The following is an 18,844-nucleotide window of genomic DNA, read 5'->3' as shown; positions in this document are numbered from 1 at the left end:
TCCCTCAGCTTCCTGAGAGTCTATCTTTTTGTCAGAGGTACTGGCTGGAGCCATGCTTAGCCCTCCAACTCTGGGAAGTTTCTGAATCATACTGCCAATGAGTAGTGTGCCATCCACTGTTCGTTAGTCCCATTTAACTGTTTAGTGGCAGGGATTCTTAAGGGAGTCATGTGGTTTTTGTCGCTAACACTGAGTCAGGAAACCTTCTCTTAAAGGAGCTGCTCCTCTGCCTGCCACTACCAAACAGATCCTATCTAAGAAAAAGTAGTTACCAAGAAGCTGAGTCTGACCATGGTTTTGTGTGTGTGTGTGTGTGTGTGTGTGTGTGTGTGTGTGTGTGTGTGTGTGTGTGTGTGGAATTGCTTTTAAGGCTTTTTCAGGCTTTATATGGAAATCATTGCCGAGCATTTGGGCACCATGTATAGGGAGAAGTTTCCTATTTCAGAACTGTTTGGTCCCAAATACACAGCAGCCACTTCATTATAAGCACATTACTTGTAAATATTCGACCCATAGTATGAGCTTATTATTAACTAGCTCTTACATTTTAAGTTAACCCATATTCATTATTTATGGTCTGTCAAGTGCTGGTAACTTTTCTCAGTACAGCATACCCATCATGCTCTCTCTGCATCTGGCTGGTGTCTCCTGACTCTGACATTCTCCTTCTGATCAACCTTAGTTGGATCACTGGGCTTAAACTTCCTGCTTAGCTATTGGCCAATCAGCATTTTATTAGACCAATTCAAGTAACAAATCTTTTTAGTGTACAAAAGGATTATTCCATAGCAAGAACACGTGAAAAAGAGTATATACTATAACCAAGCTGGTTTCTATTCAGGGAAGAATGGTAGGCCCCAAACCAAAAATACTAACTGTAATTCAGCACAAAAACGAAAGAAGCAAAAATCCTGCCATCATTTTGTTAAGTGTAGGACACTCATTGAAAATCATGAACAATTCCTGAATGGATCCAGAGTAGAAGGATCTTTCCTGAATATAGCTAAGAAGATAGGACACAGTCACTGCCATGGGCATCCTGTCTGCATCTTCTGCAATAAGACAAGAGAATATTTGGCTATTATTGTCAACACCAGAACAAACAAAGTCAACTAAGTTTTCTTTCAAAATTGGAGCATATTATTCAGGAGAGAGATGTTTTCGTTTGCAAAATAAACTGACCTTTAGCCAGACAATTCTGATTGAAAACATCAAACAAATCTTCAAACAGTTAACACACATTCTATGAATATGGAGACACAGGAGCAGTGTGATGGGTTCTTGGAGGAAGCCTTCACTCTTGTGGAACTAAAGTACTGGTTGAGATAAATGTCTGCAACAACCTGGGAGACTACCTGGTGGGGAACATGTATGTCAAGCTTCTCTTTAAGAGGATGCTTAGAAGGCTTGAAGGAGTTGAATAAACCTTGGTTTATTCCACAAACAGGAGTCATGGGTGTCTAACTTCAGAAAAGCCTGCTGTCTCCAGTATGAAATGGGAAAGTGTACAAGAGAGGCTTCTGCAACTTTATTTACCTGAAACCTCTCCAAAGAGCTAAGGGGACTTTGTGTGTTCTAGCTCAAGAAGCACAGATCTAGGTCCCCATCCCCCAATCTTCTTTTCTGATGGAGTGACAAGGGACCTGGTAGCAGCCGATGTGGTGGAGGATGAGAGAATGGCAGATCCGGGTAATTCTGATACACACCGTTTTTATTGTGTGTCTAATAGACAGTGTTGTAGTTGATTGACAAGCCAGTACACAATGGTATTAAATAACCAAAATAACAATAAAACAAATTCTGAAAGAAATTTGTCATGAATGTAAAACAACATAAACTAAAAATGAAGATTATGATTGATAATATATCATTATAATCATACTACGTGGCAAAAAATAGATCATTGTTTCAGAACTCTGAAATGAGAAAAGGGTGCATGCCTACTATCTCACTCTTATTTAATGTTGTGGTGATATATTGTTTATGATCTAATAAAGCTTACCTGGAGACCCAAATGCAAAGCTAGCTATAGACATAGAAGGTGGCACACATCATTAATTCTTGGACTCAGGAGAAAGAGACAGATGGATCTCTTTGAGTTCAAGGCCACTTGGGCTACATGAGAGTTAATCAGTCTAAAAGAGAAACAGAGCTCATGACGTAATCCCAGGATAAGAGAAAATGTAAGGAGTTCAGTGCCGTATCAGGAGCAGTCTAAGATTTGGTGAGTTGCAGTGCCATCTGGAGATGCAATCTGAGGTTCAGTGGATCAACCTTTCTAGCTGACCATTGGGAGAGGAGAGAGTTTTCTGGTGGATTGACCTCTTTGCTTCTCTGATCTCCAGTTTGAACCCAAATATCTGTCTTTGGGTTTTTATTTTTCATGCCACATAATGCAGTGCCCAGAAACAAGGCAAGAGGGAGGAATAAAAGGGATAAAATAAAAATGAAGAAGTCAAATGACAACAATCCATTCTTATACTTAAAAGACTTAAAACTCCAGCCAGAAAATTCTGAGATCTGAAAATAATTTCAGCAAAGAGCAGGATATGGAATCAACATAAAACAATCAGTATATATTCTGTATAACATTAATAAACTTACTAAGAAAGAAGTGAAGACCAAATGCATGAAAAACTTCAAAAGGAAATAGCTAGGAATCAGGTTAAGCAAGGAAGTTAAAGATCCCTACAATAAAGTCATTGGGAGGTAAAATAAGGAAGTTGAAGTAATAAGATGGAAAGATTTTCCACACTCAGTAATAGAGAAAGCCATGAAGCTATGGTAACACTGTGATACAATAATGCAATCCACATCAATAACCCAGGGGCATTGTGCACAGAATTGGAAAAGCAGTGGAGAAAATAATCTCACTACCATCGTTTTGAGTGAGAGTTACAGTGCTCAGTTGGGCAATAACTTAAGCATATCTTGCTTTGAATCTCATTGAAAGGGTGAAGCCCTATGTCTGCAACACTGTTTCAAACACTAGAAGAAAAGGAAATAATGAGGTAAATGTTGGTTTAGTTTTGGAGGTTGTGTGCCATGGGAGGAAGTCCTGTGTGAGTCTATGGTGAGGCAGCACATCAGGAGTGTGTGGAGCAAAGCAGAGCATCTTGTGGAGAGTAAGATGAGGTGATGACAGACACACAGTTCTTCAAACCTTTCTATTGGCCCTGTATTCATACGTGTTTCTCCACCAAACAACATCCTGGAGAACAAGGCTTAACCACATGGTCTTCTGGGGGATATTCAACCTGCAATGTACTTTAGTTCTTTGGGGTGCATTGATATTTACTCAGTTCCTTGAATTACAATGATACTATCAAAGGATATCAGCATCTGAGACATTTCTATCTGTCAAAATCAAGAAACAGAAATAACCGATTTTCCCTTACATTGTCAGTTCTTCCAGTTCAAGTGCCATAGAGAAGGAAAATGCTGATTATGAATGGATTCCACTTCCCAGCTAACCTGAGGTTTTTCTTAAAAATTGTAGTCCTGTGTGGAATTGATGGTATGCTGCATATCCATTGGATCACAAACCCAGTATATAATTACCTGCCCTGTCCTACTATGGTAGTGACATTGTCAGTATGTCTATCACTCTGTACACCAGAGCATGCTGGGACTCCTAAGTCGGATGCTGATAGACAAAAATTGTGGATTCTGAGTTAGTGTTCCTGGACACAGGGTAAAATGTTTCTCCATTTGTGAATGCTTCGTGTGTACTAAGCACTGGCTTTGGAGTGAGAACATAGGGAGAACTTCCTTATCTGCATTATATACTAAGTTTGTGTTTCCAGCCTCCTTCTTCATCCCACCCTCACAGCTGACTGCTTCTTTGGCTCTTGATGGCTTTCAGATTAAAGTCTCTTAGTGGAGCCAACATCCCCTTCTCACTTGAACCACAGTACATACTTTGTTTTCAATCTTTTATTTTTTTTTATTTTATTTTTTTTAAATTTTATTTTATTTTATTAGTTCTAGTTAGGGAACAAGCTTATTTCAAGTCCCTTCTCCCTCTCCCTCCCCTCACCCCCAAACTTTCTCCCCCACCCCCAGCCCATCCCCCCAACCCCATCCACCCACTACTCCCCAGGCAGGGTAGGGCCCTCAACGGGAGCTCAGCAAAGTCCACCAAGTCTTCCTATGCTGATCCTGGGCCCTTCCCCATGTGTCCAGGGCCAGAGTGTAACCCTTCATATGGGATGGGCTCTCAAAGTCCCTTCTTGCACCAGGGAAAAATACTAATCCACTACCAGAGGCTCCCTGGAGTGCAGAGGCCTCCTTATTGACATCCATGTTCTGGGGTCTGGATCAGTCTTGTACAGGCTTCCTGGACAGCATCTGAGGTCAATGTGCTCTCCCTTGTTCAGGCCAACAGTTCCTGTGGGTTTCTCCATCCTAGTACAGACCCCTTTGTTCTTCATTCCTCCCTCTCTTCAACTAAATTCCCGATTTCGGCTCATTGTATATTTGTGGATGTCTGTCTCTGTTTCCATCAGCCACTGGGTGAGGGCTCTAGGATGGCATAAAGAGAAGTCATCAATCTCATTTTAGGGGGAGGGTTTTTAGGTTATCCTCTCCACCATTGCCTGGATTGTCAGATCGTGTCATCCTTGTAGGTCTCTGGAGATCTCCCTGGTTCCTGATCCCTTCTCGGGCCTACAGTGGCTCCCTCTGATATCGTATCTCTCATCTTGCTCTCTTTCCTCTATTCTTCCCCCAACTCAATGTTTCTGCCCCTCCATTTCCTCTCCTCTTCTCCTCTTCTCTTGCTCTTATTGTAGCAGCTCCTTCCCCCCCACCCTCATGCCCCCAATTAGTTCGGGAGTTCATGCCACTTCCATTCCTGGGGACCATTTAACCCTTAGAGTCCTTCATGTTTCCTAGTTTCTTTGGTGAAGAGCATTATATACTGGTAGTCTTTTGTTCTATGTCTAAAATTCATATATCAGTGAGTACATACCTTGCTTGTCTTTTTGTGACTGGGTTACCTCACTCAGGATGGTTTCCTCTAGTTCCATCCATTTGCCTGCGAATTTCAAGATTCCATTGCTTTTTTCTGCTGAGTAGTACTCCATTGTATAAATGTACCACATTTTCTCAATCCATTCTTCAATAGAGGGGCATCTAGGTTGTTTCCAGGTTCTGGCTATTACAAACAATGCTGCTATGAACATGGTTGAACATATGTCCTTGTTGTAAGTACATGCCCTATTTGGGTATATACCCAAGAGAGGAATGGCTGGATCTTGAGGTACACTGATTCCCATTTTTCTGAGCAACCGCCATACTGATTTCCAGAGTGGTCTTACAAGATCGCACTCCCACCAGCAATGGAGGAGTGTTCCTTTTTCTCCACATCCTCTCCAGCATAGATTGTCATTGGTGTTTTTTATTTTAGCCATTCTGACAGGCGTGAGATGGTATCTCAGAGTTGTTTTGAGTTGCATTTCTCTGATGGCCAATGATTTTGAGCACTTTTTTAAGTGTCTTTCAGCCATTTCAGATTCCTCTGTTGAGAATTCCCTATTTAGTTCTGCACCCCACTTTTTAATTTCGTTGTTTGGTGTTTTGGTGGCTAGCTTCTTGAGCTCCTTATATATTTTGGAAATCAGTCCTCTGTCAGATGTGGGATCGGTGAAGATCTTTTCCCATTCTGTGGGTGGTCGTTTTATCCTACTGACTGTTTCCTTTGCCTTGCAGAAGCTTCTCAGTTTCAGTAGGTCCCATTTATTAATTGCAGACCTCAATGTCTGTGCTTCTGGCGTAATGTTCAGGAAGTGGTCTCCTGTGCCAATTTGTTCAAGGGTAGTTCCCACTTTCTCTTCTAGAAGATTCAGTGTGACTGGATTTATGCTGAGATCTTTGATCCATTTGCACTTAAGTTTTGTGCATGGTGACAGGTATGGATCTATCTGTAATTTTCTGCATGTCCGAATCCAATTGTACCAGCACCATTTGTTGAAGATGCTGTCTTTTTTCCATTGTATAGATTTAGCACCTTTGTCAAAAATAAGGTATCCATAGGTGCGTGGGTCGATATCAGGGTTTTCAATTCGATTCCATTGGTCTATCAGTCTATTTTTGTGCCAATACCAAGCTGTTTTCAGAACTATGGCTCTATAGTAGAGCTTGAAGTCGGGGATGGTGATGCCTCCAGAAGATCCTTTATTGTAAAGAGTTGTTTTGGCTATCCTGGGCTTTTTATTTTTCCATATAAAGTTGAGTATTGTTCTTTCAATGTCTGTGAAAAACTGTGTTGGGATTTTGATGGGGATTGCATTGAATCTGTAGATTGCTTTTGGCAGGATTGCCATTTTTACTATGTTAATTCTACCTATCCATGAGCATGGGAGATCTTTCCATTTTCTGGTATCTTCTTTAATTTCTTTTTTTAAAGTCTCAAAGTTCTTATTGTACAGATCTTTTACTTTTTTGGTTAGTGTTACCCCAAGATATTTTATGTTGCTTGTGGATATTGTGAAAGGTGATGTTTCCCTGATTTCTTTCTCATTGGATTTATCATCTGTATATAGTAGGGCTACTGATTTTTTTGAGTTAATTTTGTATCCTGCTAACTTGCTGAAGGTGTTTATCAGCCGTAGGAGTTCCCTGGTAGAGTTTTTCGGGTCACTAATGTAGACTATCATGTCGTCTGCAAATAGTGAAAGTTTTACTTCATCCTTTCCAATTTGTATCCCTTTGATCCCCTTTTCTTGTCTTATTGCTATAGCCAGAACTTCAAGTACAATATTGAAGAGATATGGAGAGAGTGGACAGCCTTGTCTTGTTCCTGATTTTAGAGGAAACGCTTTGAGTTTCTCTCCATTTACTTTGATGTTGGCTATTGGTTTGGTATATATTGCCTTGATCATGTTTAGATATGTTCCTGTTATTCCTGTTCTCTCCAAGATCTTTATCATGAAGGGATGTTGGATTTTGTCAAAGGCTTTTTCAGCATCTAGTGAGATGATCATGTGGTTTTTCTTTTTCAGTTTGTTTATATAGTGGATTACATTGATGGATTTTCGTATGTTGAACCATCCTTGCATCCCTGGGATAAAGCCTACTTGATCATGGTGGATGATTTTTCTGATATGTTCTTGTATTCGGTTGGCCAATATTTTATTGAGTATTTTAGCATCGATGTTCATGAGGGATATCGGTCTGTAGTTCTCTTTCTTAGTCATATCTTTGTGAGGCTTGGGTATCAAAGTGATTGTAGCCTCATAGAAAGAGTTTGGCAATATCCCATCTGCTTCTATTGTGTGGAACAGTTTGAGGAGTACTGGAATTAGCTCTTGTTTGAATTTCTGGTAGAATTCTGCAGTGAAGCCATCTGGCCCTGGGCTTTTTTTGGTTGGGAGGCTTTTGATTACTGCTTCTATCTCATTAGGGGTTATAGTTCGATTTAAACTGTTTATCTGATCTTGATTTAATTTTGGTAAGTGATATTTATCCAGAAAGTTGTCCATTTCCTTTAGGTTTTCCAATTTTGTGGAGTACAGGTTTTCAAAGTATGACCTAAAGATTCTCTGGATTTCCTCAGTGTCCGTTGTTATGTCTCCCTTTTCATTTCTGATTTTGTTAATTAGCATGCTCTCTCTCTGCCTTTTGGTTAGTTTGGCTAGAGGCTTGTCTATCTTGTTGATCTTCTCAAAGAACCAACTCTTTGTTTCATTGATTCTTTGTACTGTTTTCCTAGTTTCTACTTTGTTGATTTCGGCTCTCAGGTTGATTATTTCCTGGCGTCTACTCCTCCTTGGTGTGTTTGCTTCCTCTTGCTCTAAAGCTTTCAGTTGTTCTGTCAATTCTCTAATGTGACTTTCCTCCAGTTTCTTCATGTGAGCACTTAGTGCTATGAACTTCCCTCTTAGCACTGCTTTCAGGGTGTCCCATAAGTTCGGGTATGTTGTGTCTACATTCTCATTAAATTCTAGAAAGTCTTTGATTTCTTTTTTTATTTCTTCCTCAACCCAGGAATGGTGCAATTGGGAGTTATTCATTTTCCACGTAAATGTAGGTTTTCTGCAATTCGTATTGCTGTTGAATTCTAGCTTTAATGCATGGTGGTCTGATAAGATACAGGGGGTTATTTCAATACTTTTGTACCTGTGGAGGTTTGCTTTGCTGCCAACTATGTGGTCAATTTTTGAGAAGGTTCCATGTGGCGCTGAGAAGAAGGTATATTCTTTTGTGTTTGGATGGAATGTTCTATAGATATCTGTTAAACCCAGTTGTGTCATAACTTCTTTCAGATCCTTTGTTTCTTTGTTAAGTTTCTGTCTAGTAGTTCTGTCCAGTGGTATAAGGGGGGTGTTGAAGTCTCCTACTATAAGTGTGTGTGGTTTTATGTGTGGTTTGAGCTTTAGTAATGTTTCTTTTACAAAAGTGGATGCTTTTGTATTAGGGGCATAGATGTTCAGGATTGAGACTTCATCTTGATGGACTTTTCCTGTGATGAGTATGAAATGCCCTTCTTTATCTCTTTTGATTGCTTTCAGTTTAAAGTCTAATTTGTTAGATATTAGTATTGCTACCCCAGCTTGTTTCTTGAGCCCATTTGATTGGAAAATCTTTTCCCATCCTTTTACTCTGAGGTATCGCCTGTCTTTGAAGTTGAGGTGTGTTTCTTGTAAACAGCAGAAGGATGGATTCTGTCTTCGTATCCATTCTGTTAGCCTATATCTTTTTATGGGTAAGTTAAGACCATTGACATTCAGGGATATTAACGTCCATTGTTCATTGGTTCTTCTTAGTTTTGGATTTATTGTTGGTGGTATCATTGAGTGTGGATTTTGCCCTTCTGCTTCTTTTTGTGTTTGGTGAAATTCGAACTACTGCCAGTGTTTTTGTGAGTGTAGTTATGTTCGTTGGGTTGGAGTTTTCCTTCCAGAGCCTTCTGTAGTGCTGGATTTGTTGATATGTATTGTTTAAATCTGTTTTTGTCGTGGAATATCTTGTTTTCTCCATCTATAGTGATTGAAAGTTTTGCTGGGTACAGTAGTCTGGGTTGACATCCATGCTCCCTTAGTGCTTGTAGGGTATCTATCCAAGACCTTCTGGCTTTCAGAGTTTCCATTGAGAAGTCGGGTGTGATTCTGATTGGTTTGCCTTTATATGTTACTTGGCCTTTTTCCTTTGCTGCTCTTAATATTTTCTCTTTATTCTGTAGATTTGGTGTTTTGATTATTATGTGTCGGGGCGACTTCTTTTTGTGGTCCAGTCTGTTTGGTGTCCTGTAAGCTTCTTGTACTTTCATAGGCATATCCTTCTGTAGGTTGGGGAAGTTTTCTTCTATGATTTTGTTGAATATGTTTTCTGTACCTTTGAGCAGTATTTCTTCACCTTCTTCTACACCTATTATTCTTAGGTTTGGCCTTTTTACGGTGTCCCATATTTCCTGGATATTTTGTGTTAGGGTTTTGTTGGACTTGAGGTTCTCTTTGGTGGATGAATGTATATCCTCTAGCGAGTCTTCAGTGGCTGAGATTCTCTCTTCCATCTCTTGAATCCTGTTGGATACACTTACATCTTTAGTTCCTGATCGTTTATCCAACCTTTCCATTTCCAACATGGTCTCATTCTGTGTTTTCTTTATTGTGTGTATTTCAGCTTTCATGTTTTGAACTATTTCAAGAGCTTCCTTCACTTGCTTGGATGTTTTTTCTTGGCTTTCTTTAGATTCTTTAAGAGATTTATTTATTTCTTGAATTTTTTGGTTTGTCTTTTCCTCCAATTCATTTAATTTTTTGTTTGCTTTCTCTTCTATTTCTTTAAGGGATTTTCTTGTTTCCTCTTTAAAGGTCTCTATCAACTTGCTGAGATAATTTTTGAGGTCCATCTCATCTTCATGCTCTGTGTTGGGCTTTTCAGCTCTTGCCGGAGTGGAGTCCCTAGGTTCTGGTGGTGTCATGTTGGTCTTTGTGTTGTTGAGTGAAATCTTATTCTGTCTTCTCCCCATATCCTTTTAGTGGGTGCGGGTGGGTTCTCTCTATCTCCTCTTGTGGCCCAGTGGTGTGTGGGGGCTAGGAATTCGATGTCCACAACTCTAGATGATCTCGACGCTCCTGGTGGTCTCCTCGCTAGTTCCTAGTTTCTCGGTCGTTCGGCGGAATGGAAGAGTGGGGTGCTACCAGATTTGGGGCACAGGGAGCTCCTCCCTGCCTGGGCTTGTCTGGCCCAAGCCGGCAGGCTCAGGCGGGGGTGGTGGGATGGGGGTGGTGGGGTGTTCTGGTCTGGGGTCGGGAGCGGGCAGGAGCTCACTCACCTAGTTCCAGGTCAGTCTGCGGTGGCGGAATCTGTTTTCAATCTTTTAAACCAATTATTTTATCTTGTTGAGAAGTATCTCAATGCAAAATATATTGTTGTTATGAGATGCAAAAAATCAGTTTAAACTACAGAGATGGATCAGTAGATAAGAGACCTCCTTGTCTTGCAGTGGACACTGGTTCAAGTCCCAGCAAGTTCAAAGTCGTCTATCACAATAGTTCCAGGGAATTCAAAGCCCTTTTCTTGGATCCAATCATAAGAAACATAAATGTCTTTCAAAGATATATATGCAGACAAACACATGTACATATAGAATAAATACAAAGATGTATTTCTTAAATGTTTAATTCTGAGGCATCACAGTGATCCCCAAAAAATACTTTTCAGCAGAGCAATGACAATACACTCCCCACGGGAACATCCAGAGTAACAGATAGTAACAACTCCAAAAAGCAAGCTCCCCGCCCCCCCAAAAAAAACAATCAAACAAAAAGCACCTGGGACATACCACTTAGAATACTGTAGGGACTTCTTTGCTAATATTAACTGCCACGGGATGAGAGAAGAGCAGGTGTCTTGTGAGTACCAAGTCAAGTGCTTCTGAGCTGATTTGCATATTGAGACATTAGGCACAGTGCCGATTACTCAAATCATCTTTAAAAGGCAGCGTGCATTGCCCAAGAAGCAGCCTTTAGTCCAGTTCTCAGAGATGGGGTCAGCTGCTTCTCCTGCTGTGGGAGCTGCTTCTCCTGCTGTGGGTACTGCTTCTCTGGGTGCCAGATGAGTGGACACAATACTGGGAATAACCATCATGGCTATCACTGTTTTTCAAGTCTCAGGATCCTGATCATTAAAATTATGGTGTTCAATTAGTAATGTTTCCATTTTATTTTATGACTTCTCAGACTGTAGCTCATCACTACTATTACAGATTCCAAATACAAAGGTTCTGCACTGGGATGTTTTCAATACATCTGTGACAGAAATGTGTGTTTATCATTCAAGTTTCCACTAGTGACATTGTGCTGACCCAGTCTCCAGCCTCAGTGACTATGTCTCTAGGGCAGAGAGCCACCATCTCCTGCAGTCCCATGGGTCCTACCCATTCTATGAACTGGTACCAACACAAATCAGGACAACCCCCCCCCCGCCACATCTTCATCCATGGAGCATTGAATCTAGCATCTGGAGTCCCTGCCTGGTTCAGTGGAAGTGAGTGTAGGACAGACTTCACCCTCATCATCCATCCTGTGGAGGCTGATGATGCTACAACCTATTACTGTCAGCAGAATAGGGAGTTTCCTCCTACAGTGCTCCAGGACTATACAAAAATCTCCTGGGTTTCTGCTCACTTAGTCTCAGTCTCTGAATTGTGTATTTCCCTACACATCTCAACTATGTGATTTTAGAAATATTGTTGCTAAAATGGTGAAGCCAAGAAACAGATTTTTTTAAACTTTGTGTTTGTCATGCCATGCATGATTTATAATTTTTCCATTTGCTTTCTTATTATTTCCAGATAATATTTTCAAATAATAATTTTTATGTCCAATAGATTGACTAGACAATCATTTAAAATTTATAGAAACTTACTTCAGGCACTCAAAATAAGAGTTTGAATACTGAAGATTGTTAGTTGTATTTCAGATACATGCTGACTTTGTCACCCTGATGTCACTTTTCCATTTACATTTGCTTGAGATATCAAAAGTTTCTCTTCAGTGGATGACAAACTCACGCCTTCTGCAGCTGTTACTGAGTAGCTTCTGATCAACAACTCTGTGACCATTACAGATGCTGCTTAGGTTCTGATCAGTATCTGTGTCCATCAAAGATGCTCATCTATGGTCTTAGACTCATTAGTTATTCTTTTATCTTTATCTAATACTCACGTTGTTTTTCTACATTACTTTCCACAATGTGACCTCATTGTCTTCTTGCATTCTTTCACTGTTTGCTACCTCTTTAGGTGGAGGATTATAAAGTCTCACTGTATATCCTCAGCTGACCTGAAAATCGCTTACACACAGTGACACTGAAGCTGCTAACCTGCCAACCTCTTAACCATGAGGATGGATTATATGATACCACACTCAGGTCCTTTTCATATTCTAGTTGTTCTACCATTGCATTTACACAAACTCTAGAAGCCCAAGAGTTCAAGCCACGGCCACTGAAGGTTTACTTCATAGAAACCCTCCTCTGCTTCATGAACCTTCTTTGGGCTTTTGTATCCTTCCCATGTGGAATGAGAGTCCTCAACAAAATGATTCTTAGCATCACTTAAAGATGCCCATATTTGAGTTTTTCAAGTTTATAGTCCTAGATCAGGATAGTGAAACTGTATTGTAAGACTGTTCAAGTGCTGCACAAGAAGTTATCACAAACTCAGTGACTTATAAACTCAACACCTATAATCTGAGAAGCTATGTCTGGATCCTCTCCTCAAGCTTTCATAGGTTACAGTCAAGGTATCGTCAAGGCTCCATTCTCATCTGAATATTAAACAACATCTCATTGCAAGACCAGTGATGTCGTTGGTGCAACCCAGTCCCACTTTTTAAATTTGGTCTCACTAAGGTTCCCAAGATTACCTTGACTTTCCAAATGTCCTGACTCAATCACTCATGTTCATCATTTGAAGCCTGATCTACCCTGTCCAATGACTTTTACAGTTACTGATGGAGCATGCAGTAAGAAAAATATCAAGGATATAGAAGATTTCTGGAGTACTGCCAATCAGTGTGGACCAGGAGAAATTATCTGAATCCCATGGCCAAATGCGGCAATATAAGAGTTATAATAAAATGACCAGTGTGTCTTTTTTGAAGAAAATCTATATACTGAGCCTTGTAGAAAAATTCAACACATTTATGTGATTTCAATTTTTATTATAGTTGAATAAATCTCTGTGCATATGTATGTTTTTATTATAATACATATCTTAATAGACACGGTATTGATTTAAATTCTTACTATTGTGAATAGTGCAGCAGTAAACATGGGTGTGGATTTCTTTTCTGCTGGTTAACACTTGTTTAGGGATATACCTAGTTCAGGAGTAGGTAAATATATGGTAATTTCATGTTTTCTTGAAGATCCTCTATACTGAATTTCACATTGGTTGTACGAGGTTGCAGTCCCTCCAGGTGCATATACAGCTTGCTCTTCCTGTTTGGTCTTGCCATCATTTATAGTCACTTTCATGATTTCATTTTATCATTCAGTTGAAGTGATATTTTTGTTTTGCTTTAATTTTTATCTCATTTCCAAAATGAGTAGTATCCACAAGCCACAAAACATCATGTTACTAACCAACTTCAGAAGAACACAGATTATTGATACTCTGGAACTCCCTTTGCCTTCAGTCATATCTATTTATTTAGAGGAGATTGGATAATGTTAATCCTTCTATTCCACATTGCCACACTGAGTATATGGACCTGAAAACACCATTAAGGTTTTGCCTGGGTGAAACTGTGTTTCCCCTGGGGTACAGAACTCAGCTGTAAATTGTTGGTCCATTGTTCTTCCTCAAGAATTTCAGGCAATTTTCTATGATGTTCTGAAGTTAAGTAACGTGCAATAGCAGATGGATCATCTGAGAAGGAAGGTTTGCATTTTAGGCTATAGTATGTGGAGACTGTGTGTCTTTTACACCATTATAAATGACAACAACCTCAGCCTCCATTTTGTGATTTTGAGGATGCAATATGACTTCCCTGGACCTTCATTTGCAGTGGTTTCCATGGAAGAGGGTTCTGTGTCCCAGGAGCTCACGGTCATCAACATCAGACTTCTTGGCTATAAAACTGGGAGCAAATTAATCTCTGTTGTTTTCAGCCAGTAGGTTAGTAGTTACTTTACTTTTAATGCAAGCTCAAGGAATCGAATGCACCATGGTGGAAACTTCATTTATAGGCATTTCAGTAAACAAGTACTGTTGGGATATTTCTATTATACATAAAAAAAAAAACATGGGGATTTGGTCCTTTAGTCTCCATGCTCTCCCCTTACCTACTGTGAAAACACGTGTTTAACTGCAGGATTATACCTTTGGATTTTTAAAACCCAATAGCCATATATCTAATCTGAGTGAGAGTGGCAGTAAATAACATAAAACACAATCTGAGCTCACTGTAACTTTCACAAAGTGAAGCACAAAGTTTAGCAAAATCTAGAGCATATCACAATTTGTTAGACACTGATTGGGCCACTTACTTATTTGTCATATTCTTGACCTTGAAATTGGTAACTTTATTGATCCACATGCTGCTTGTCTTTCTCTTATGATAGTGTGTTAGCATGTTTACAGAAGAGATATGAATGTGCTCATCAAAAATAATTTAATATTTTATATATGAAAATAGATGTATAAATGATATAATTAATGTAAAGTAAAATGGAAATGCATATTATTTAAATGTTTATTTAATTTTCAATCATATTCTTGGCTTAATGTTAAAACATTAACATCAGATAATGACTTTGCTTTGAATATCAAATGCCCTGAGTTGCCTTGTAACTCCTTGACTAATAACACACATTTTTGAGGGATTGTTTCCATGCATAGATTAGATTGGCATAGAACTTGTACCCCATGCTGGCCTGAAAAGAGTAACCCTCCCTCTTCTGTCTCTCCAGTTCTAGGATTACAGACATGATTATCAACTTCTTGCCAAGGTGTTTATTTTTGTGTTTCTTTTAATTTACACATAAGACTGGGTTTATAACTCCCTTCTTATATATACTTTCAGAGTTCACCAATCTAAAGTCAAGGCATATTCTGTGATTTATGTTATTGCTAATGATTTTAATTCCTATTCAAACATTTTTTCTCTAGATGAAAACTAACTCTGATGCTATGTTGTATTTATCTCTGTAAAATTATTACTCGATTTAGGATGGATGCGCCCCCTTGTGGAGAGATTTTTTTTTACCTGTTCTCTATGTCAACAAAGACATTTTCACCCAGTTTCAATACTGCTAATGTCTAGATTGCTCTAGAATATGAATTTCTGAAATAAACACTCTTTGCAGTGTTGATCTATAGTCATGACTTCTTGAAGAAATTCAGTTTGTTTTGTTCCACTTAATATTTCCCCAAATTTAGAGTCCTCTTTCATTTCCTACAAGTTTTGGGGATGACAATGCTAGTTTCTGCTGGGTCTACCTTTGCTTGGAGGCTAAAGCTTCTTTCATCTCAATCTTAAATTAATGTTCCACAGGATTTCCAAAGAGTGAATTTTGTGCTGCTCATTGAATCTCTTTCCCTTATTTAGTCTGGAAGGTGGGGCCCAATGTTCATTGTCTTCAGTATAAGAGTGGTTTTACAGATGGAAGATAAAAAACAACTTATCCTCAATAGCTCTCTCTTGCTTTCTCTCTTGTCCTTCCTCCAAATACCCTTTCCTTTATTGCATGTTTCCTTACTCTAAGTTGCTTTTTTTGTGAATTTTTGAATATATTTTATCATTTCCCTAATACTGTTAATCTGATATAGCTTTCTAACATTTCTGCAAACCAAACTGATTTTAAAAGTTTTGTATTTTAACCCAAAGTTGTTATTATAATACATAATAGATCTCTGTTTGAGAGGTGTAAGCTGCTATCTTTCAGTGATTATTCACACTCCCTGTGATGACATTTTTGCCTGCTGATGGACACCAGCCACTCACACACATTGTACAGACATTTCCTATGTATTTGCTAACTGCTTTGCATGGGCATCCCCAAATAAGCCCAAATGCTTTGAATTTATAAACCAGGATTTTGTAGTGAGAACTGAGCTACATTAGACCGGGAGTAGGAGCAAGATGGAATCACATATCCATGTCTTCATATCCTTGTTCCTTTGGGTGTCTGGTGAGAAATTTCAAAGTTTTATCATCTTTTTAAGGTTACTTGTTTGTATGTAAGAAATTTACAATGTGTTTCAAGGCTTAATATTTTTACACTATTGTGTAAGATATACACTCTGACAATATGACATTATAAGGATATTAAATGACAAATTTCAACTTTGACTCCTCTTTTTTCCATATTATTCATCTTAATTATGTATTCCTGTTTGCAGGTGCCTGTGCAGATATTGTGATGACCCAGTCTCCACCCTCACTGACTGTGTCAGCAGGAGAGAAGGCCACTGTCAGCTGCAAGTCCAGTCAAAGTCTTTTCAACAGTAACACCAACAAGAACCACTTGAACTGGTACCTGCAGAAACCAGGGCAGTCTCCTAAACTGCTGATCTACTTAGCATCCACTAGGCATACTGGGGTCCCTGATCGCTTCAAAGGCAGTGGATCTGGGACAGATTTCACTCTCACCATCAGCAGTGTCCAGGATGAAGACCTGGGAGATTATTACTGTCAACAGTGGTATAGCTCTCCTCCCACAGTGCTTCAGTCTCCAACAAAAACCTCCTTTGAGAGTCTCACCAGCTGCATGTAGCATGCACAGCCCCAACCTACACACTTCTCCCTTCTTCCTGAGAGCCAGGGTGCCTGAAACACTGATGAAAAAATTTGCAGAATCATCAAATTATAAGGGGTTCAATGTCTCTTATGTCTTTTGCTATGAAAAACCTTTTTATGAAAATGCAATGGAGAGCTCAGTTACCACAAACTCTGCTGTTTTAATGTGATGAATTTATCTTTTTATAGTTCTGAGGTTCTAGTATCCTTCATAATACTCATTTGGCTAAAGTGATAATGATAGCAAACTGTATCTCATTTCAGAAGCTTCAGGAACGCATGTTTCCTGCTTTTTCTAGATTCTGGAGGTCTTACTTCCTTACTGGTGACCATTTCTTCTGTTCCTTCTTTTGCTCTTATTATATTTTAATTAATGAGGTTCCTTTTTCTGTGTCCATGTGAATGTGCATTTGTGTATCTGTGTATATGCATGAGCATGTTTCTACGTGCACATGTGACATTGCATAGCTGTGAGGGCAGAGGAAATTCAGGATTTGACTGTCCCTTTATCATGTGGGTTCTGGGGCTCAAACTCAGGTTTTGCATCACACTTGTTTGCAAGTGTCTTTGACATGTGATCCATCTTGCTGCCCCTTAATATCTTTTATTGATATAATTCATTATACACAATTGTCTTAAAAGCAGTGTTTTCCCAGAATACTATGTTTTACCATTACTGCTAACTTTTCCCATTTCCCCTTCCCTTTCCAGCTATCTTTTCTTCCTCAGAGTGTCTTCTACATTTGTCTCTGTATCTCATATTACACACACACCATACCCACTCCCCATGCCCACACCTCCACATTCACCCACACACACAACACTCTTATGTACACATATACATATAGATATACACATATGCACTTACATACACAGTGCGCACACTCATGAGCTCATACAGAAATATACATATACACACATACACACATGAAGTTTACATACTTAGAATCCACATATTTAGGATCTGCAAAGGAGGGAAATTGTGATATTTGTTGCCTTTGTTTCTGGTTGCACATCTCCTTCTGAAGTCTCCGTATCTGAAATCTCTGATTTCCAATTGTAGAGATTGAAAAACCTGCCTCCACTCTAATGTTGGATATAATTTTGTAATAGCAAATGCTGCCTTCCAGTCTTTACATGTCATACCAATGAATAAAGCTTAATCTTTATAGGGGGATACATTGTGCTCCCATGTAAAATATTCTGATTATGCCCAAATTCTGATTATGAATCATCCTATTTTGAAGAAATGGCAGGGAACAAGTTTTTTATAGACTACATAAACTTGCTGGAGATCTGCAAATACCTTAAAGCTGAGTGATTGTCTGACTTATTCTGGGCCATGAACCCTTGAGGGTAGGTTGCTAAATTTAGAAAAGCTTCAAATAAACAAAACAGGTACTTAAATCCACAGATACAAATCATAACACAGAAACACAAGAACATGAAATGTCAAACCAAATATTCTCAATTCACTCAAGGAGTCAACTCAAGACTGTGAAATAGATAAAATACTGGGTGACAATTTCAAACAAAATACTCATAAAATGGTGAATTACAACAAAAGATACAAACAAATGTTTATTAAATCAAGAATGTAGAGAAGAAGGTATGTGATAGGGAAGCATAAGCAATTGGGTAAAACAATCAGCCTTGTGTCAGAATACCTGAACATGTGAAAAATCACCATTGAAATTTTAATTTAAAATTTCAGTTTATCACATAAAATACATAGTGAAGGGACACAAACCCACTGCAACAAGTGGTCCTGGGAAGTATTGACCTTCTCCCTAATTGCCTCTCCCTCTGATAAAACTATTAGAGTGCTTTACTGAAGCTAGCCAGCAAGACATATTTGCTTATTTGGTCAATCCCTCCTCCTGAGGCTGACTACCAAGTTCCAGCTCTCAAAGTATCAAAATCCAGCAATCAAAATCCTTCATTGGCTCATCTAATTAACATGCCTATTTAGAGTAAGTACCTCATCCTAGCACCAGATTTCTACCTTTTTAAAATCTCATTTTCCTATGTGTCATGTCTGTCTCTTTGTCAAGAGGCAGTATTTTATCTCTTCAGGACAGAAACTCCTA

The 18,844-nt window shown here is 39.1% G+C and overlaps 1 gene segment (V, D, J or C); it reads left to right on the top strand.

Annotated features, from left to right (window-relative positions):
• Positions 1–16,097: 16,097 nt before the first annotated feature.
• LOC103163162 lies at positions 16,098–16,731 on the top strand. The segment is given in 2 exon segments: positions 16,098–16,161; positions 16,358–16,731. Coding segments are annotated over 2 exon segments (438 nt in total).
• Positions 16,732–18,844: the final 2,113 nt, after the last annotated feature.

This window comes from Cricetulus griseus, chromosome 8 (assembly GCF_003668045.3).
Source record: "Cricetulus griseus strain 17A/GY chromosome 8, alternate assembly CriGri-PICRH-1.0, whole genome shotgun sequence".
NCBI lineage: Eukaryota > Metazoa > Chordata > Mammalia > Rodentia > Cricetidae > Cricetulus > Cricetulus griseus.
The sequence above is the reverse complement of the archived record's forward strand: the minus strand, read 5'-3'. Positions and strand labels throughout refer to the sequence as shown.